General features: G+C 59.2%; 1 protein-coding gene and 1 non-coding gene across 9 annotated transcripts in view; both read right to left on the bottom strand.

The window, feature by feature from the left end:
* Positions 1 to 7,209: 7,209 nt before the first annotated feature.
* KBTBD11 (kelch repeat and BTB domain containing 11) overlaps positions 7,210 to 21,545 on the bottom strand; it is a 34,655-nt gene continuing 20,319 nt past the window's right edge. For 7 of the 8 annotated variants that reach the window (XM_066380069.1, XM_066380070.1, XM_066380071.1 and 4 more), the window contains one exon: positions 9,917 to 13,724. In XM_066380069.1, the coding sequence (XP_066236166.1) occupies positions 10,977 to 12,935 (1,959 nt within the window). In that variant the 5' untranslated portion in view covers positions 12,936 to 13,724 and the 3' untranslated portion in view covers positions 9,917 to 10,976. Of the gene's footprint in view, positions 7,699 to 9,916; positions 13,725 to 21,545 lie in introns of those variants that run through there. The other variant, XM_066380073.1, reaches the window with a different exon arrangement.
* TRNAG-GCC (transfer RNA glycine (anticodon GCC)) lies at positions 18,075 to 18,150 on the bottom strand. Its single transcript has one exon. It is a non-coding gene; the product is annotated as a tRNA-Gly (tRNA).

Genomic DNA, 21,545 nt, shown 5'->3' with positions numbered 1-21,545 from the left:
ACAGGTTTTGATGAGTAAGTAGGCTACAAATAACTAAGGAGGCCAAGGACGAGCTGTGAGAAACGCACAGGGAAGGGGGAGGGGCGTGGCTGAGGCGCAGCGAGGAGACGTGACACCCTGACAGCGCCCACAGAGCAGAGCGGGGTCCTCACACGCACGAGGAGCAAGCAGCCCTCACACCCAGCAGGGGCAGCAGGGGGGCCCTGAGGTTTCTGCGGGCTGGTGGCAGGAGGCTGAACCACGCGAGTTTTCTCCAGGAAACGAGGAGCGCATGGCGGTGGGTAAGTCAAAGCTGAGAGGAGAAGGGGTAACAACGGCTCCCACAGCGCATAATCCGGGTCTGGTTTTCCTGCACATTATGATGTCCTGACATCTTCAGAACCTCCCAGGCTGGAGAGAGGCTGCCCCTCCAGCCCAGCTGGGAGCACACCTGGGACAGGTGAGGTCTGCCCATCCCAGGGCCTGCTGCTAGGCAACCGGGACCACGCCCATCCCAGGGCCTGCTGCCAGGCAACCGGGACCCCACCCATCCCAGGGCCTGCTGCCAGGCAACCGGGACCCCGCCCATCCCAGGGCCTGCTGCCAGGCAACCGGGACCCCGCCCATCCCAGGGTCGGCTGCCTGGCAACCGGGACCCCGCCCATCCCAGGGTCGGCTGCCTGGCAACCGGGACCCCGCCCACAGCCCAAAGCCCCCAGGACTCTGTCCAGCCCTGCGCGCCCCCCTGCCCGCCCCTTCTCCCGGGGAAAGCTCAGTGAACCCCGTGACCGACGTGCTCCCCAGCTCCTGCCTTTCCCCCGACCTCAACATATGCCCCTCCTGCGGCTCCGCGGGACACACCAGGCCTCTGTCCCTAAGGGGCTGAGTGACACCACCCTGTCTTTGCAGCGACTGCTCCGAGGAGGGGATGTCGGAGCAGCCAGGAAACTGGGTCCTGGTCCCTCACACCATCTCAGTCCCTGAACGTCTGTTTACTTCCGGAAGACGGAGTTCACCATGCTCCTCCAGGGACACGGACTGGCCCCTTCCTCTGCAGGTCTCTGCACCGCTGACACTCACCTGGTGCTCCCGACAGCACCGGGCACCTGCCGGCTGCCTCCACCTGTGCTGACACCTGTGTCAACACAGCCTCTAAGAAAGTATAATATTTCACGGTCTAGGTGTCAGGTGCTGGGAAGCAAGGCGTGAGGAGTCCAGCCTGCATGGGCTCCTGGCCGCCACCTCTCATGGGTCCCTGATGGCCCCAAGCGCAGCCTCCCAGCCTGGCCGCTCTTCCCGCCACCCCCACCAAGCAAACAATCCTTCCTGGCCAATCAGACGTCAAGAGGCCTGGAGGGGCCCTGGGTGAGCCCTCTCGGCAGGACCTTGTCTCTGCCTCCCTGTCTGGCCCACCTCCGCCCCCCAACCCCCACCCCGGAAACACGCCAGGCCCACAGCCGGACCAGCCGCCCTGGTGATGTGCTTGTCCCCGCGTCTGCCAGGCTCCATCCCTGCAGCAACCCCACCCCCACCCCACCCAGGGTGAGCTGTCCTGGGTCCATTCACTACCTGGCACGATAGATACCACAGTCACCAGGAAGCCCTCCCTGATCTCAGGACCAGGCGCAGCTCTGTGAAGAGCTGCTTGCTCACTGCTCGGTCAGCCTCCTGCCTGCACTCCTGGGCCGTGGCTCTGCGTCTTACTCACCCCCGTCCCTAACGGTCAGGGCTCCACACTTGTCGGAACAACTACTAACACTGTGTTGTATATTATGCCTCAAAACTGCAATGCACTGAACCCGAACACTGGGGCATTTGAATTGTGCCAAACAAATGATCAGTAATGAGATGGAGGGGTTCACCCATTCTTCAGGGTCAAGGGTCAAAGAATGATGCCTGTGACTCTACTCAGAAATCACTCAAAGCCTGACCTTTTGAGAAGAAAATGATAATCCACATCAAAAGAAACTTTTTAACTGTTAACAAAAATCCTAAGGAATTCGCAAATAATTATTTTCTCCACTGCAGTGCCCTCTTGGAGCAGCAGAGGGCGCTGTGAGTTTTCCCTTGTGTCCCCAGGAAACAGGGAGGAAATTCAGAGCGGAGGCCGGAGGTCAGCGGAGAGAGAGAAAGGGCCATTGTCCGCCCGAGCCGAGTTCCCACAGTCCCTGTCACACACACAGGAAGACAAAAGACACTTATCCCTTCTGTGTCTGTCCCTCTGTGCTTGCAGAGGGTGAGCCGTGACTCGCCGGGCGGAAAGGGGAAAGCGTCTTGTACACAGAACGCTGCCCCAGGAGGGCCGGTGAGGTCACTTCCCAAAACCCTTCCCGGGACAGGAAACGGGACAAAGAGCCAGGGGACACCGCCAGGCCGGGCCCCACCCCCCCTGCAGCGGGACACAGAGCTGGGCCTCCGGACCACAGCCGGGTTTGCTCAGGTTGTGGGGCTGCAGGGGAAGCCTGCCAGGGCCGGGCATCCCAGTGAGAGGGTGCACGCCCGCGCCCATCAGCCCATCAGCACGGGGGGGGGGGGGCCGCGCCTCTGGTTTCTCCAGCCCCCTCCCTCCCCGCCCGCCCGGGAGGTGACCCCCCTCTGTACAACGAGGTTACCGCCCAAATCACAGAACCACATTGTTAAGAGTAAACATTTGCAAATAGCAACAGCTGCTGGGCAGGGACGCAGCTGGGCGTGGACTGGACCTCACAGGTCCGGGGAGGGGGCGGGGAGCTCGTCTGGAGGGACGCAGCAGTGGAACTCCACAGAGGAATCAGCCACTCGGACATCACCCAGGGGGACCGCGGTGCCTCTTCCCACGTACTAGACATGTTCACGCCACCGACCTTTTTAAAAAGTATTTTCCCATCCGGATCATTGGAGGTTTTAGGGGACATGCAACACTGCAGACATATTTTACAAAGTTCCCACTTCCTATCATGGTTTATACAGTGTGCTCCTGTCCCGGCAAACTGAAACCCACCAAATGTGGGAAACGGGGAAAAACAGATGTTCCCCGTGGAGCAGAGGGTTTTAAAAACAGAGGCCGTCTGTCATGTAAGTGTCTCCGGCCAGTCCACTTCCAGGTCAGCTCCTCCTAGCAAGCTGGACGTGAGTGCTGGGGCCTTCCCCGAGAGCTGGCGTGCCCCGCGCAGGCACACGTGTGTGGGGGCAGGGTGCTGTATAGGAGCGGGTGTGTGGTGTAGGGAGAGAGAGACGGGGTCAGGAACGCAGGAGCCAGAAACACGAAGGGGGGAGCCCAGCTCTGTGACCCAGTGGGTTGGCGGCAGATTCTCCTACAGAAAGGTCGGGCCTCTGTACTGAACCATGGACTCTGAACTGCTCGTGTGCCTTTTCATGGTGCTCTGAAAATGGGGGGGGGGGGTGTTAAGTTAGAGGCAGGGAGGCAGAAAGGTAGGCTCCCACATGTGTCTTGACCAGGATCCACCTAGCAAGCTCTGGGAGATGCTCTGCCCATCTGGGGCCGCTGCTCTGGTGATTGGCAACTGAGCTATTTTTAGCTCCTGAAGTGAGGCCATAGAGTCATCCTCAGCACCTAGAGCCAAGTTTGCTCAAACCATTGGAGCCATGGCTGCCGGAGGGAAAGAGAGAGAGAAGTGGGAGGGGGAGGGGTGGAGAAGCAGATGGTTGCTTCTCCTGTGTGCCCTGACTGGGAATCGAACCCAGTACTTCCACAAGCTGGGCTGACCTCTACCATTGAGCCAACCAGCCAGGGCCGAAAACGGATGTTTCTAGATAAAATACAGAGACCACGGAGGTGCTATCACAGCAGCAGGGCCCGTGCGTTCCTCGGGGGCGGCCCAGCATCCCCTCCTCTGTCTCTGTAAGCACTTCTCTCTCCCGTCTGGCTGCGGGCTCCAGCAGGTGCATCACTCACCCGTCTGTAGCTCAGTAACCCCACAAGCACAGGTGCGTCCACCCTGTTCCCACCACTGGCCGAGAGCCTGGGGCACAGGGTGGACGAGACAAGGCCGACAGCCTCATGGCGCGTGGACTTCAGAGAGGACAACAGACCACAGCCAGCAAGCAGACAAAGACGTGACCTAACCGGGTATTAACCATGCAGACACGACCTAAGTGAACAAGAAGAAGAAACCATGATATACCGGATGTTAACGAGAACCACGAGAAAAAATGAAACAGGCTGAGTGGGCAGTGATCAGCGTGAGGGGGCGTCTGGACAGGACCAGGGGGACGATGGGGACCCAGGGCAGAGCGCCCAGGCAGAAGGCTCCCAGCGGGTGGCTCTGGGGTGGGCACCAGCCAGGCCTGTGTGAGGACAGCAACAGCCGAGCGCCTGGACAGCAGGTGTCGGGAACGGCGGGGAGGCGTGCAGGGGCCTGCCGCTACCGGACTCTGAGAGGGACAGTGACGGGCACATCCCAGGACAAGCGCCTGATGTGGGGACAGTGACGTCCTGAGATTCGTGTCGCCTCCTCCCACAGGTTTTAGAACCGCTGAGTTCAGCCCCGAGAGCTCGCTGCCGGTCCAGTTCTCAGCAAGGACTGTGTTCACACCCAACACGCTCAGCGTGAGCACGGGAGGCTGGCCAGGGAGCTGCGAGGCCCCGGACGGGCAGTGAGACACCTCACCATCTGGCTGAGGGACTGGGTGGCCCCTGGGCACACAGGCTGGCCACAGGAGGGGCCGTGTTGGGCAGGAAAGGGGCTCCCACAGCCCCAGAGCAGGGAGTGAGGTGGTCCCCTCACGGGAAGGAGGACAAGAGGTCCTGCCGGCTGAGGAAGGAGCCAGGCCTGTGCCGTGTCCTGTCCGACTCCGGAACCCGTGGTTGGCGGCATTTGCTCTGTGTTAACACAGGGTCTGGTGCTCAGAAGACGCCGAGGCGGTTGTTGAGTGACTGAGTGACCAACAAAGCTCCGCTGAATCCCACAGCAGCCAGACCCCAGCCCTCACTGCACGGAGGGACAGATGCTGACTGGTTCCCCGTGTGGCCCTGGGTCTCCGACTGCCACGGACACAGCAGAGAACTCACTGGGAACTACGCTTTGATGTCATCTTCACCGTCACATGTGAGCCCAGCTGGAAAACCCAGTTTGTGAGCCCCCTGCCGGTTCTGTGCCATGACCACAGTGGTGAGCGCTCTGGGGCTGCCCTGACCCAGTTACAGTTAAATGAGGGTCACTGCCCAGCTCCCCGTTCACAGGTGGGGAGACCGAGGCACTGAGTCCTGAGCAGTGTCTGTGGCTGCCCAGCGGTCAGGCCTGGTGTGGGGCCACAGGGGACGTACTCTAGACGTGTCACATGGCCTGTGTTGATGGCCACACAATGGACCGACCTTCCAGACTCTCGCTGATACTGGGCACCACCTAGCACTTTTCGGCTGAGGGTCAAGAACTCTCTCCCCAAGGGGACAGTGAGCCCTAGACCGCAGGGGTGGGTGGGGAGCAGCCCTGGCCGTATCTGGGAAGGAGAGCAGGTCACCCTGTGGGGTGAACACGGGGTTTCCTGTCTGTCTAGGAGGGGCTGCGTGAGGAAGGCTGGGGTCAGCTGTGTGCCCTGGCGGCCAGCACCTAGAATAGAGCCTGGTCCTCAGTCCCTTTGCTGAGTGAATGTACCGGTCAGTCACCTAGAGAAGGCTTCAAGGCACTAAGGGGGAAAGTCTGGTCCCCTGGATCCTGATGGAATCAAGTCCTTCCACATGGGGACGGCACATGACTCTGTGGGGTCACTCACACCTGGACTGGACTCGGGGCTGCTGGGTGCGGGGCAGGCTATCTACGCCCCAGCGTGTGACACTGGCCACCAGCAACAGGGGGCATGGGAGGCGGTCCCTCATGTGCCTTGTTGATGGTCTCCCGGGAACAAGGAACTCCTCCTCTTCATGAAAATCAACTTGTCTGCAGAAGTGAAGTCCTCCTCCTGCCCCAGATGACAGAATGTCGGACTTTTGAGCATCTCTTCCACGTCGCCCCGTTGCCCCAGCTTTAAGATTCTTCACCTGCCTGAGGGTCCCGTGCGTTTTGTGTCATTACATCTACTTTGAAAGATGCCAAAGTCCAGGGGCATCATTCTCGTTTATTATGAAAACCCAACACTCAGCAGGGATGCAGGCTGAAGCTGTGGGAAAACTCAGATTTAACTCTACGTTTGCAGGAAAATGCAGGGAAAGAACCACGAGAGACGGTGAGCCCAGGGCCCTGAGCTCATCCCCACCCGGGCTCGTCCCCACCCGGGCTCGTCCCCACCCGGGCTCATCCCCACCTGGGCTCGTCCCCACCCGGGCTCGTCCCCACCCGGGCTCGTCCCCACCCGGGCTCATCCCCACCCGGGCTCGTCCCCACCCGGGCTCGTCCCCACCCGGGCTCGTCCCCACCTGAGCTCGGCTTGTCCCCACCTGAGCTTGTCCTCACCTGAGCTCGTCCTCACCGGAGCTCTTCCCCACCCGGGCTCGTCCCCACCCGGGCTCGTCCCCAGCCGGGCTCGTCCCCACCCGGGCTCGTCCCCAACCGGGCTCTTCCCCACCCGGGCTTATCCCCACCTGGGCTCGGCTCATCCTCACCTGGGCTCTTCCCCACCCGGGCTCTTCCCCAACCGGGCTCTTCCCCACCCGGGCTCGTCCTCACCCGGGCTCGTCCCCACCCGGGCTCGTCCTCACCCGGGCTCGTCCTCACCTGGGCTCGTCCTCACCTGAGCTTGGCTCGTCCCCACCTTTGCTGAAGGATATTTTCTTTGCAACACGCCCCCCCCCCCGTGAATAAATATTTTAAGAAGAAAGGAAATCATATTTTAAAGAACCCTTACCTTACAACTTACCAGCAACACGGGGGTCCCTGCTCATGCTGAGAGCAAACTGTGGAAAGAGATGTCTGGGTCTAAAAATCTTGACTCAAACCTTTTATGTGTAAGATGCCGGTGGACACAGGAGTGTGCAGGGCACCGGAGCTATGATGGGCACTTCCTGCAGGCCAAGGGGACAGGGGACAGGGGGCAGGGGACAGGGAAGGAACGGGCAGAGGCATGGACACAGACCTCGTAAGCATTCAGAGACCCCGGACTTGGGGGCTGCTGCTGGAAGCACCCTCAGGAGTCGTCCGAGTCCGCACTCACAGATGGGGAGGCTCCAACCCTTGCCGAGAGCGCCGCCCAGGTGAGCACGCTTCCCAGGAGCGGACCCCTCACCTGGCGCTCGGCCGGCTGTAGAGCCGGGAAAGGACAGGCCACCCGCCCAGACGGCACACAGGAGCTCTGGTGTTTTCCAGCGTTTTATTTCCTCTCGGCAGAAACAGACACATGGCGAGTTCTACAGCACGGAGCTTGGGATGTAAACACGACAGCGTTAGTCACACGTTGACTACACGGACAGCATCGGCCGCCACGCTGTGCCCTACTCTGGCTGGTCTCTAATGCGCGGCAGCACAGCAGGATGTCCGGAGCCTCGGAAAGCTTCGGAGGACTTCACTTCCCGTGACGGCATCGAGCCTTTCATGTCCAGTCATCTCCAAGCCACGAAAAGAGCCCAGTGGCCAGCTTGGCGCCAGGGGCCGGAGTCATGGTCCCAGCACTGCCCCAGGGGTGGGGTGGGAAGAGAACACTGCCACGGCCACAAATCCAGGCGCGGCGAACACAGGTGGGTGTCCCCTCCCGGGCGCTTCTCGTCTTCCCTTCCAAATAACAAGAACACAGAGGACAGGGGAGAAATTAACAGAGCGATAAAACATTCTGTCAGCGAGGAGGAGGCGTCTAAATGAAAACAGGACACAAAGTAGCACTGCTGCTTACACTCAGCCCACCGAGGTGTTATACAACACATCCATGTTATACAACACATCCATCTCGAAACTCTCCAGAAGGGGCGGGAAACCACAGACACTTCCATTTCAAAATCTCTTACAGGAAGTTACCCAAGAGGCCAGCAGACGAAGCCGCCGCCTCCAGAATCACCCAAGTAATGGTGGAATGACCGCAGGTGGAACAGAGTGTTTGTAACAAAGCCGGGACACGTAAAAGTTTTAACTAAGTAGCAAAAGGATCTCCACAGCATTGACAATCCCACAGGAAAAGGAACTCACACGTGAAAGGGCCGTCCCAAGACTAGGAAGAAAAACAGAAGGAAAATAACCATATCTTCAGCCCGTCCCCTGGGGTTTTCCAAAATGAACCTCGATCGATGACACAAAAGTCACTGCGTGTCAACAAACTGACAGGTCAAGCCCTCCCTGTACGCAGTGTCCCTCTGCCTGGGAGGGCTGTGGGCAGGTATCCTCAATGCATGAGCTTCGTGGGACAAGTGACCCAAGCTAGGAAATACAGTTTCGCACCGTTTTTCAAAATAGCATTGGAAACGAACTGAGAACATCACGTCAAACACGAAACATCCTTCCTCGGAACACCAGGTTTCCAGAGCCCAGGCTCTGGCCCCTCCGGCCTCTCTGACCGGCAACCCTGGACAGGGCGGCTTTCCTGTTGTTTAATGGGTGCAAACCGTGTGGCTTCACCCCAGAAACTGCCCCCAAAAAAGCAAAATAAACTGGTCCTTGTGGCCTGCCAGTTCCTCTAGCCCTTGTTTTATGTGATGTTCTATTCGGAATATGATCTGTGACGTGCCACACACCCTTTCCCTGACCCTGCAGGTGACCCTGTGTGTAGCATCTGACAGGTCCCTGGGACACCCAGACCACAGAAGGCGATGCCACGCCTAGAGAGGCGTGCCTTCTCTCAACCAGATGGCAAAATAAAGACACAAAACTCCACGTGGGCGTGTTACCGCGTGGCCACCCACAGCGGACGTCCAGCACTTCCGTGGGGACGGTCTCACTCTAGAAGCTCCACTCCGGGGTCTTGTTCTGAAATGGTCAACATTATAGGAATGATTTCTCAGGGACAATCACGGCAGTCGTATTTTACCTGTTACATTTAAGGAATGAAAATCTTAGCCTGGCCCCCAGGTTGGAGAAGAACTTAGCATACATAATAAAAGTTCTACAGGAGGATGTCCTACAGTGTGACATGTACATTTTCTTAAAAGAACATGATTTGTGTCCCTTCGGCTCTGGGTTCTCTTCCTGCTCGAGTGTCCAGACTCCTCAGAGAGAAGACCAGTGCGGTCAGGCAATGGGAAGCCTGTTTCTATCCTAAGATGATTCGCCAGTTTGCCAAGTGACCTCCTCAGTTCTGGAGCAAGCGAGCATTCAAGTCTCCTGACGGCTAAAACTGAAACTGTATAAACTATTCCATCCCCCCCAGCACATGCATAAGATGCAAGCTGATCATTCCCAAACTTAACTGCTAACTCTCATGACCACAGACTCCTTACAACCACAGCCCATCCCCCCATGACCCACCGACTGCCACTGAGATGTAAGTCCTATCGCTGGATTAACAAGCAAATAATCCCAGGCCGGGCACAATGTCACCTGACCACGCCCCAGTGACCTTCTTCGTGTCTCCCTTCCTAGATCAGCAAAGACAGACTGGATTCAGAGTCCGGGTCACCTTGCCCCTGGTTAGGGACCTATTTCTTACCCGTAAACCCTAAATAAGTAGTAGCCCTGCCCATCCACAAGGGAAATGTCAGGTGCTACAACAGAGGAGGAAGAATCGGTTGGTTTTTCATCCTTGTGCTCTCTGTCACAATGTAGTGAGTCTCCACAGCAACTCCATTACAGTATTTTGGAGTTTACAATTAGAGAAACGTCCTTGTCACCTGCTCAGCTACATTATAAATACATGTAACGTCCCCTGATGTTCCTGTGTTCTTCTTGTCACTCTGCCACTAGTTCCCAGAATGGATGTTTTTTAAAAAAACCATTTCCCTCATCAGAACTGCATATTACATGCTTACAACATCACAGGCAGTCAGTTCTAAAGGTGCACGCATGCTTCATGCTTCCCTTCCGCACTGTCAACAGCGACGAGTTTAACCTTCTTTGGGGGGGGGGGGTAATTCTACCATTGAGTCTTTTATAAAATATATAAGCAACCTGGCATCATCTTGTGGCTATTGATAAGTTAAAATAGTCCGGCACCCCTGACAGCCAGCTTTTTCCTAGTCAAGATATGCACATCGGTAAATATTTAGTCACCAAAGATTTTAAATTCAAATAATAGTAAATCGTTAGTTACTACATCACTGGACGTCATTATTAACGTGCTTTTAACCTGCACATGTTAAGCCCATCTCAGCTGAACAGAGCCACAGTCTTCTTGAGGCGTGTGTGGGTTCAACCCCGTCTGGGAACCCCGCCTGTGTGATGGCAGAGAAGATACTGCTGCTGCTCACTGGACAAGAAAAGCATCCAATCGTCAAAGGCGTTGACCTTCAATGCATATCAATTTGTTGGCGTGGAGCCAACCAAAACTTGAGCACAGGGTGGCAGGAACCTGTTTTTACTTGGTCATGGGAAAGGGTTTAAAAGCTTTACTTATCAGTTATCATTTTAACGCTCAAGCCAAAACACGTGTGGCTTCCTTCTCTGGCTGTGTTGATAAGAGTTCACGTTGACCTACTTGAGCGCCCCAACTCCCTGGCAGCCTGCTCTTGGCACAGGAGCCAAGGTACCCTGCACGACGCCAGTCTGGCCTCCTGTGCACTCCGTTCAGGGGTGCCAGTGCACCCCAGGACCTCCCGGGTGCTCCCCGGGCCACACCCTGAATACCCCTCGCGCCTGCCCACCCACCCCGAGGCATCCTCGTCATCATCTTTTGATCATTCCCCCTTGGGTATTCTATGTCTCTCTGTAATGGTTCCTATGCGCAGACATCCTGCCTCTTAGACCATCGACCCCATTAAGCAAAGCGAAGCTACATGGAACGCACGATAGGAAAGCGGACCTGTAAACAGCAAAATGTCCTGGAGGGCCCGCCACAAGCTCCTGGCTTCAAAGCCTTACATAACCCCCGGGGGCCAGCAGCTCGCCCCGCGACTCTCTCTCTCTCTCTTCCCCTCCTCCATTCGGTTTGTTCCCCTTCCCGGTGCGGACCTCTGCCCAGGGGAGATACCCAGGTGACTCCGGCCCGCCCTACGTGGCGCCCTCCTCGCCTCTGTCCGGCTTCTCAGGCAGGTTCAGCACAAAGGGGAAGAGCGCGCCCCGGACGTCCAGCGGAGCTCCCAGCGCCTCGGCCTCGAAGCTGCCGCCAGCGCCTGCATCCGCGCCAGATTCCTCGTCCCGCGGGGGCACGAAGCGCCAGGTGCCCGCGCGGCTCACGCAGTAGATGCTGCGGCCCAGCGCCGCGCAGCGGAAGGGCTGGAGGCTCGGCGGCGCGCCCGGTGGCCGCAGGTGCGTGGCGCAGCGGCTCCACTGCTTGGCCAGGCAGTGGTAGCGCAGCACGCTGACCCCGCCCGCCGGCCCAGCCGCCTGCGGGTCACCTCGGCCTCCGCACAGGTCGAAGCGGTAGATGAAGCCGTCCAGCGCCACCATGTCGGCCGAGCGCTCGCGGCTGCTGCTGCACGGGCACTCCTGCCACTCGTCGCGCCGGGGGTCGTACTTGAGCAGACGGTAGAAGAGCGAGCCCCCGGACACGTAGATCTCGCCGTTGCAGGTGGTGGCTTCGTGGGCCACGGCGAAGGCGCCCCGGGGCAGCGGGGCCACGGCGGCCCAGCGGTCGGCGCGCGGGTCATAGCGCTCCACGCTCAGCAGGCACTCGCCGCCCACGGCGTACAGGTGGCCGTCCAAGGCTAGCAGCTGCAGCTGCGAGCGCGCCTGGCGTAGTGGACGCACGGCACTCCAGCGGTCGGTGGCCGGGTTGTAGCAGAAGACCTGGTCCGAGGGGCGCGCGCGGCCGTCGGGTCCCGCGGGCCCCAAGCCGCCGGCCACGAAGAGGTAGTTGTAGAGCACGCACAGCCCGCAGCCCCGCGCCGGTGCGCCCTCGGGGAGCCGCGTCAGCTCGCTCCACTCGCCGGCCGCCTCGTGCCAGCAGTAGACGGCGGCCTCCCCGCGGCCCTCCATGTCCCCCGATGGGCTCTGCGGTCGGCTGCCCGCGCGCTCCCCGGCGGGTCCGAGCGCCGCGGCCAGTAGGTGGGCTCGGCCCGCGCGCAGGCGGCGGCGCAACAGCAAATCGCGCTCGGCGCCGGACAGGCGCCCGAAGACGGCGGGCTCGCGCAGCACTTCCAGGTAGTGGTCGCTCATGAAGCGGTAGGCGGCGTCGCGCAGCTCGGACAGCCGCTGCCGCTTGGCCGCGCTCAGCACCTCCAGGCAGTTGGCGAGGCTCAGCTGCGGCGCCACGGCCTCGGTGGCGCGCTGCGCGGCGCAGGGCAGCTGCAGGCGGCGCGCGCCGGCCACCACCTCGGCCACGTTGTCCGGCCGCACGCCCGCCATACGGCCACTGTACGCGTAGGCCACCAGCAGCCGCAGCGCCGCCCAGCCCACGCCGGTCACTCGCAGCACGTCCCGCGACGCGCGCGCGCGGAAGTAGTCGCTGCGCGCCGCCAGCACCGCCTTGTGAGCCCGCAGCCGGCGGCCCGACACTTCGATGACCAGGTCGGGCTCCCCGTGCATGGGCCCAACGCCGGGGGGCACAGGCGCGGGGTCCGCCGGCTCCTCCGGGGACTTGAGCTCCTCCGGGAACGCGGGATCTTCCGGGAAGTTGGGTTCCTCGGGGTCCCCGGGCTCCTCGGGCGACGCAGCGCCCGCCCCGCCGACCTCCCACTGCCTTTCCACCACCCACTGGCCGCTGCGACAGGAGGGTGGGGAGGCCGCTGCGCCCTCCGCGGTGGAGGCGCGGGACTGCGGCGGGGAGTCGTCCCCGGAGCTGAAGCACAGGGACGCGCTGAGGCTGCAGGGTGACTGCGCCGGGGACGCAGCGCCCTCCCCCGCAGCCGCATCCGGTGGCTGCAGGCTGCCCTCTCCCGGAGTCTCCGGCGCGCCACTGCCGCCCCCGGCCGGGCTGCACGCTCCCTGCGCCAAGGCGCTCCTAGGCTCTGGCCCGGGGCCGTGGTCGTCCCCCGGGTAGAGGACGCAGGGAACCACCGGCTTCTCCATGGCAGCGGCCTCCGGCTCAGGAGCCCACCATGACCTCGGGCTGCTCAAGGGCGATGGTAATTCCGCGGCTTCTGGCCTCAAATGCCTCTCCTGGCGCGAGATCAGATTTCACCCCTGTGTCCACACTCTGGCTTTTGTTCACACTCTGCCCCCCCCTGCGTCCTTCCCACCCTCCTCTCGGGAGAAGAGGGCGTGTCAGCCTCAGGTGGACTCTCCCAGGACCTAGTTAACGTCCTAAGGTTACCCTTGGCTAGCCATGTGCCAAGTCTCTGTGGCTCTGTCCCCAGGCCAGGGTGGTGATGGCCTCACTCAGTCCCAGGACAGTCCTGGAGCCGAGGCCCAGCTCATCTGTGGCCCCCTCTCTGGGCAGGGGGCCGGTAGCCCCCGGCACAAACCCGGGCGCCCTCTCTTTCTGTGTCAGTCTTCATGACTTTGTGTCACCTCGCTGCCCCCAGGACCAGCAATCCCAGACGGGGGCATCACTGTGCTTCAGAACCTTGATTTTAACTCCATCCTTCGTAAAGGGCCGCCCCAGGGAGGTTTCTCTGCTGGTGACCCCCATCTGTCACGCAGGGTTATGAAAAGTCAGTGGGGGAGCATCAGCAGCTCTCAGGATGCAGCGGGGTCCCAGCTGTCCACCTGGGGGCGAGTCCGTAACTCACTCACCAGGTGCGTGTTAGGAAAAACAGAATGACCCCACGTCACTCATCCGGCAGGGCTTGCTCTGCGGCTTCCTCTGCTGGAAGGCCAGGTGCCCCCGTATCATTCCATAGCATCCGCGTCTTGTTCCTGTTAGAGGAGAGAGAGAGGATGTTTGAGTCTGCATTTCTCAGGGATGTTTGTGTCGGGTGGTGTCTCCCACACTTCCCTCCACAACCCTCAGGTCACAGAAGTCAATTCTGTGGGAGGGGGACTGTGACTTCCTGCTGGACAGTTTGGTGGTCAGCTATCTAGAGTAGCTGAGGGACTTCAAAGGTGCCCCTCACTCCCCCTCCTCCCCTCGTTTGGGGGCCTGTGAGGGTGAACTCACTTCAGGCAGGGTACCCGCACACACTGGGCTCAGTCTTTTGACGTGAGGGAAGTTTTGGGACAAAGCGGTCAAATACCAAATCTCCCAGTTTCTATCCGATGAAATGAACCATGTGTGACATTGAGGACTCAACCGGAAAGTGTGGCAGCCGGTGTGACCTTACTCCTTTTATTATGTACGGCACTATTCCTGCCGCCCCGCCCAGGCCATCATCTCAAACTCAGTTACAGGAAGTATCTGCAGACAGGTGCCGGGGGCATTTCCCTACATCAGCCTAAGAGGCTCGGACTCCGAAACCTGTCTGAACGGCTCGTTCTGGGGACTGTGTCTGGAGAACCTCAGACCAGCAACTCTCCAAAAAGCCCACGTGCAGCAAGAGAAACAAACGCCCACAGAACCAACCAACAACAAAAACCCCAATACCAGAGTACCTGGAAGCAGATGTGGGAACCTTCTGATGAATTATAAGGAAAGGTCCTTCCTAAACTAGCAAAGCCCTCCTGGGGGCTCACGTAGCCTTAGAGAGGGCCCGATGCACCCCACCTTCCCAGAGAAGAGGGAGAAGGCAGGAAGCAGCCCACACAGTCGGGTCAGGCGGTCAGACACTGTGCCTCTGCCTCCCAGAGGAAGTGACATTAACCACCTTCCCTCAGCGACTGCCGGTGTCCCCTGACACTCATGATTGTGACCCGCTGCCTGTACTATCCAGGGCAGAGCGTGTGTGTGTGTGGGCGCACGCGCGTGCATTTACCTGCTTGTCCTGTCCTTTATGCCACTGTTACTAAAAAACTCTCCCATTGTTCTTTAAGTAAGTGTCTCAGAGCTGGAAATTTGACGTTCAGCGCTCCGTCTCTCCCAGACGTCTTCAACTGTGGCCCGGCACGCTCACATCCGCAGTGGGAGGCCGTGTCCAGAGGCCGCAGGGAAGCACGTGAGAAAAGCTGAGAGCAATCCGAGCCGCCCGGGGGCCCCAGGGTCGTGGGACGCTGGGGGACAGAGCTCGGGCTGTTTACTCAGCTGTGCCGCACGGTGATGCTATCTCTGCTCCCCGGCCTCCCAGAGGCCCCGCCCGCGTCCACTGGGGGAGAGCGCGCTGGCCACAGCGACGGAATGTGATGACACTGGAAAGCTGCGGAGGTTTTGTTAAGCAGAGGTCACTGGCACCGTCCCAAGGACTCGGCTGAGTCGCTCCAGGAGGAGTCAGGTGAAAACCAAGGCGTGCTAGACCTCAGCAAATGTAGTGTTTTGTTTTTAATTTTTTGGCCTGGGAAAGGGTTGCAGGGCTTCCAGTTCTGTTCTGTGTGACTTACTGGAAAGTGCAGGGCACACAGGAGGAGCGCCCATCTGCTTCTCCACCCCTTGGCCTCCCCCTTCTCGCTCTCTCTTCCCCTCCTGCAGCCATGGCTCAATTGGAGCAAGTTGGCCCTGGGCACAGAGGGTGGCTCCATGGCCTCTGCCTCAGGTGCTTAAAAAAAAAAAAAAAAGTGTGGTTGCTAAGCAACGGAGCCAGGGCCCCAAAGGGCAGAGCATCGCCCCCTAGTGGGCATGCCAGGGGGATCCCAGCTGGGGCACATGGGGGAGTCTGTCTCTCTGCCTCCCCTTCTCTCACTAAAATAAAAAATTAAAGAATTAAGAAAAATTTAAAGCCCCACAGCATCAGTTTAACACCTGAAACTATCAGGCTACTTATTATATACAGGGTGCGGCGAGAGTAGGTGCAGATGTTCACATGGAAAGTCGTACAATAACTAATAAATAGCAGCCCGGCATGGCCTGGTGCATGCCCGCAGCTGTCCGCCTGCTCTCGCCTGCCTGTGCTCTGTTGGAGCCACAGTGAAGCAGGAGCCCCAGCCCCGTGATGAAATAGCCCTGAAGCCATCGGTGGTCACCCCGCTGGTCTCTCCTGCGTCCCTGCTGCCCTGCACGGGTCCCAGGGCACTCTGGCCGAGCCAGGGTGGCTCCAGCTGTGAGCCTCCTCCCACCCACCATGACCCCAGGGTGGACGTCCCTGTGCCTGTGCAGTTGGCCAGCCGATGCCGCCCACAGGGAGGCATCAGGAATGTCAGACTGTCCGCCACTGTGCTGTCCAGGGGCAGCGATGCCCACAGGGCACCCGGCAGTCTTTCGAGGTGTGTGCCACTCCGCTGAGACAGGCAGTGTCTCGTGTCATTAGGCTGGAGCTCAGGTTTCTGAAGGGGCTTCTGGCCATGGTGAGCTGGCTCTGGAGTCGGGACGACACCAGGAGGCCACTGAGGGCACTGTGCAGGAAGCCACCCCAGTGAGTGACCTAACCCGTCATCCCGGACGATTCCTGTCCTGGGCGATGCAGTCCTGCCCGGAACAGGGCTGAGAGTGACAACAGGTGACAGGCAGCCTGAGCTTGTCAGCTGAAGGGCCCTGTCAGGTGGGGGTGTGGTTGGTCACGGCAGGTGTCCTTCTCGACTGTCCTCAGGACATACTTGAATAGAAATGTCTTATTTTGGTATCATTTATGTAGCCTTTACCCCTGAAGAATATATAAATAAATTCCTTCTTGACCTTATAAATACCTAAACAGAAATTTTTTTATTTTTTTTTTACCCATTGTTTCACTATTAATATGATATTTAAAAAATAAGATTGTGTGAGTTCCTAATGTGGACATTATTTATGTATTTAACGTGGGCTGTAGTTTATTTAAAGTTAAATACGCTTCGTTGTTGTAATAATACGTGTTGCTAAAAAGAATCTTCCTTTCTAGTAATTAAATACTTAAAAGTGTCTGTCGTAGACTCAGCCCAACCGGCCTCTGCGGCACGCACTGCTCCTAGGAACTCCTCCCAGGTCACTCACGTCACGCCCTCGTGCCTTCTGACGTTTGTCCCCGGCCGCACCTGCTGGACCTCAGAGTTCCCCAGGACAGCACCTGTGCGCTGCCCACTGCCGGCCCCCACGGCACCAGAAGGACACCGGTCACTCAGTCAGTAGCCTGTGAATTATGAGGTTAACAAAACCTTATGTGTAAGAAACGTTACCCAGTCTTAGAAACTTGTAGGGAGCCTCAGAATTTCTTTTTGATGAGCGTGTGTATCTGCTTCAGGGGTCCACACACACATTTTTCAAGATGACTTCTTCTCTGGGCCCATTTAAAATGAGTCAGCAGCCCCGGGGGACATGGGACAGCGGTGGCCCTGTTGGTGGGTGGGAGGGAGCTGGCCGGGCTGCACTGACCGCACACGTCCCAGTAAACCAGTGATGTCCCTGCTCACCTGACTCACGCTTCCGTGGGTCTCCCCACAGTGGCCAGAGTTCCAGGAGCCCCAGCGAAGCGTGTCAGAATGGCACAGGCCAGAGCTCGCCATGAGGGAGCACTGTCCCAGAGTCCTTCATTCCAGAATGCTGCGGTCCCAGCGCTGCGGGCAGGGGCCGTGTGGGGTCTGGAGGTGTGAGCAGTGGACCCTGAACGTGCTTCGAGCACGGAGATGCTCAGTGAGCGACAGGAATCCAGAGCCGACGGAGGCGGCGTGTCCGCGGGGCTGAGAAACACAGGGCGTGCGGTGAGAGGCAGTGACTGCGTGGCTGCCCTTCTGGAGGTCAGGTGACTGACCAGTCTATTCCGCAAGTCAGTCTGTCCCTTTTAATCTATTTTCTCGAAGGACGTTCCCGAGAAACGAGATGAGGCTCAGCCTCGCCTGACCACACTGACCACATGACGGTCAGCCACAGTCCCCGTGTGTCACGTCACACTGACGACTCAGCCCCCGCAACACCTGTTCTCTGAGGTGCCGTTTTTTGTTTTTGTTTTTGTTTTTGGTTTTTTTGCGTTTTTTCTGAAGCTGGAAACGGGGAGAGACAGTCAGACAGACTCCCGCATGCGCCCGACCGGGATCCACCCGGCACGCCCACCAGGGGGCGACGCTCTGCCCACCAGGGGGCGATGCTCTGCCCATCCTGGGCGTCGCTCTGCCGCGACCAGAGCCACTCTAGCGCCTGAGGCAGAGGCCATAGAGCCATCCCCAGCGCCCGGGCCATCTTTGCTCCAATGGAGCCTTGGCTGCGGGAGGGGAAGAGAGAGACAGAGAGGAAGGAGAGGAGGAGGGGTGGAGAAGCAGATGGGCACTTCTCCTGTGTGCCCTGGCCGGGAATCGAACCCGGGACTCCTGCACGGCAGGCCGACGCTCTACCGCTGAGCCAACCAGCCAGGGCCTGAGGTGCCGTTTTTACCAGCCCATCTGACAGAAGGGGACATGAGCTGGGTGACGATGTCACTTGTCACACAGCCATGCACTTGGTGTCGGACAGAGACGGAAACGCAGCCGCAGCCTCGCTCCGGGACCCAGGCTGTGACACGCACGCCGCTGCCCAAGATTTCCAGTCCCGAGCCCCAGGAGGGGACTTCTGCTGCATCCACGCCCGGGCAGCCGGTGGGGCGGCGGGCGGCAAGCAGGCTGGGTCAGGACAGGCTCCCCGGCTGCGCCACCACCCACACAGCACCCTCTGCGGAAGTGATTCCGGGGTGATGGTGGGGTGGCTCTCCTGGCAGGACTTAATTGGAAAAAGAAAAATGAGAATTTCTCAAAGAAGGCATTTATGTCAGAGCTGTTCTTACAGCACAAGCTCCTGAGCCGGTAAACAAGGCTCCACAGCACCTGTTCCCAGGCCACCTCCGCCCTCGTCTCTCTCTAACCGCAGGGGCACAAAGGGGGCTGGGTGGGCACTGCCCTGGAAACCAAGTGTGTGTGGTGGGTGTGTATGCCTGCATGTGCATGCATTCATGTGTGGCTGTGTGCACGTGTGCATGTATGTGCATGTGCGTGGCTATGTGTGCATGTTGGTGCATGCATGTGTGTGCTTGTGTGCATGTATGTGTGGCTTGCGTGCATGTATGTGTGTGTGGCTGTTGTATGTGGGGGTGCATGCATGCATGTGCATGTGCATGGCTGTGTGCATGCATGTGCGTGGCTATGTGTGTATGTTTGTGCATGCATGTGTGTGTACGTGTGTGTGGCTGTTGTGTGTGTATGTGAGTGTGGCTGTGTGCATGCATGCATGCATGTGTGTGTGGCTGCGTGTACATGCATGTGTGTGGGTGTGCTATAAGACCACTGTGCTGGCTGTGTGTGCACAGGTCTCACTTTAGCACTGCATGGCCCTATCATGAGAATGTGAAGCTGACGGAGGAGACCCCAGCTGTCCTCTGCACAGGAAGCATTGGCAGGGGGATCAGCACAGGCCTCACAGAGGAGTGAGCGTGCGTGAGCCCAGGAGACCAGAGAAAACCACCCTAGAAACATCTCGGTTAAAACACAGGCATAAGCAAGTCTGGAGAGGAATCGGGGTCTCTCTGGAGGTGGGAGTAGACAGGTTTTTATCGTCAGTGTCCCTATGTTGGGTTTCCGCGTTTCCTAAAATAAATTTATACTGCTTTTACCATCATGAGACATTGTGGATTAAATTACAAGGTTGCTCCAGGCCCAGCCCAGCAAACAGCCCTGTCCCCAGAGCTTGGTCCAGGAGGGCACGGCCTGGGTGGGTCCCCTTGCTGCAGGGACCTCGGGCGGAGGCACAGGACTGGAGCTGGAATCCAGGGAAAGCTGACCATGCGGAGGGGAGGCAGCCACACCCAGAGCACCAACCCGGGCCGGGCGCCCGAGGCTCTGAGCTGCACCGGGTGGTAAGAGTCTCCTCCTGGCTCAAGCTCCTGTGTGTAGCCTCCTGTCCCTGGAAACACCAGCAGCTACCTCCTGGGGGTTGAGTGGGAGGCCTGTCCAGAGCCTTGCACCCCCAGTCCTGGGCCCCAGGGCGAGTGCCCAGGGCGAGGCCGGTCTCTGAGACCAGGACAGCTCCCGGCCACCGAAGGCCCCAGCAGGACAGAGACAGCACGGACATCCTCCCAGCGCGGTCCAGGAGGGTCCCCGTCCCCTCACGGCCACCACCCGACGTCCTCTCACACTTCCCATCGGAGGACGGTGGAAGAGCCCACGTGACCTTGGTTCAGGAGACGAGAACACGCCCGCTGCCCACAAACACAGTTCCTCGTCCTGAGACCAAATCCAAAGCATGGTTTTCTGGACATCCCCCACCCCCACAGCCCTTCCCAAGTGGCCTCGGGGACACCCCAGGGACAGCTGTCTCTGCCCCCTCAACTGGCCGACCCCGGAGAGACTTCGCAGAGGGACTCCTGCTTAACCCCCTCGCCGGTTTCACCCGGCCCCTGCCCGTTCCCCTGGACGGCGCCAGCCGCGTGCCTCCGTCTGTTCCATTACTCTTTGTTCATTCGAGTCCACATATAAGTAAGATCACCTGGTCCTTGTCTTTCTCTGACCGGCTTATTGCACTTACTCGCCTGGTCCATCCACACTGTCGCAAAGGGAGGCTGTTCTTTTTAACGGCTGCGTAGTATTCCGTGGTGTAACCGTGCCGCCACTTTGTGTCCATTGCCGGCTGACGGGCAGCTGGGCCGCTTCCAGACCTTGGTGGTCATCGACAACACGGCAGTGACCATGGGGGATCATACATTCTTTCAAACTAGTGTTGCGGGTTTCTTTGGATGTGTTCCCAGAAATGGAATCACTGAGCCAAAAGGCAGTTCCGTTTTTAATTTTCTGAGGTAACTGATCCTGGATATTTTTAAACTCAGAGTCTCACGTGCTGCCAGAGCTTGGGGCTTAGACGCTTCTTGGTGGGTGATGTCGGAGGAAGGCGAGGACCAGCTGCCGCTCCAGGGAGCGCGGTGCGCTGGGGACCCGTCTCCGGCAGGATCGCCTGCCGGGCCTGCTACCCTTCCCCCACACCCTGTGCCGTCACAGGCTTCCGGGGACGGAGAGGAACGTGGGGGACAGTAGACCTGTGCCTCCATTCGTCAGAGTCTCCAAGACAGACAGCTGCAAACTGGGGATACTCCCAAATAGAAGCATTTGCATTTTCCTGGTGGCACAAAGTACAGGAGTGACTGAATTGGCCAAGCACACAGTGTGAACACGGAGCTCAGGACAGACTCGCGGTGCCTCTGGGAGGAGCCCGTGAGTGCCAGGTACCTGAAACTTGCAGCGAGAAGGTCCAATGCTAAGCAGTATTGGGGTAAACCTGACTTGTGCATCCACTGAGGTCAACGCTGACTGTCCCAACGATGGGACGCTGGAGTCAGGAGGGACGGCCGGGGGTCAAGGAATCCCGTGGTTCACAACTGTTCAATCCAAGCCCCCACGGCCGCCGCAGGGCCGCAGGAATGAACCGTATCCCCTCGCACGTGGGCTGAGGGTGCACAGCGAGCCCCCCCTCTGGAGCGGCGAGGGCAGCCCGTGTGGACGGCAAGCCTGAAGCCATCGTAGCTCTCGTGGGAATAGGACCTCAAGGTCCTGAGAGAAGCGGACGGGTCAGGAACACCCCCTGTGAGACAGGTGCCTGCTGACCATGAGCACCCAGAGAGGAGCGAGAGCCAGGGGAGGCGGGGAGGGGACGCGGGGGGGCCCTCAGGGGAAACCAGCCTGACCGGCCCCAGAAACCGCAAGGGCGGAGGGGGCTCAGCAGACCCCGGTAGAGGCTTAGGCAGCGCCCAGAGTTCACGCTGGGACCTCACTGGGGTCAGTCCTGGTCCAGAA

This window comes from Saccopteryx leptura, chromosome 4 (assembly GCF_036850995.1).
Source record: "Saccopteryx leptura isolate mSacLep1 chromosome 4, mSacLep1_pri_phased_curated, whole genome shotgun sequence".
Lineage (NCBI taxonomy): Eukaryota > Metazoa > Chordata > Mammalia > Chiroptera > Emballonuridae > Saccopteryx > Saccopteryx leptura.
The sequence above is the reverse complement of the archived record's forward strand: the minus strand, read 5'-3'. Positions and strand labels throughout refer to the sequence as shown.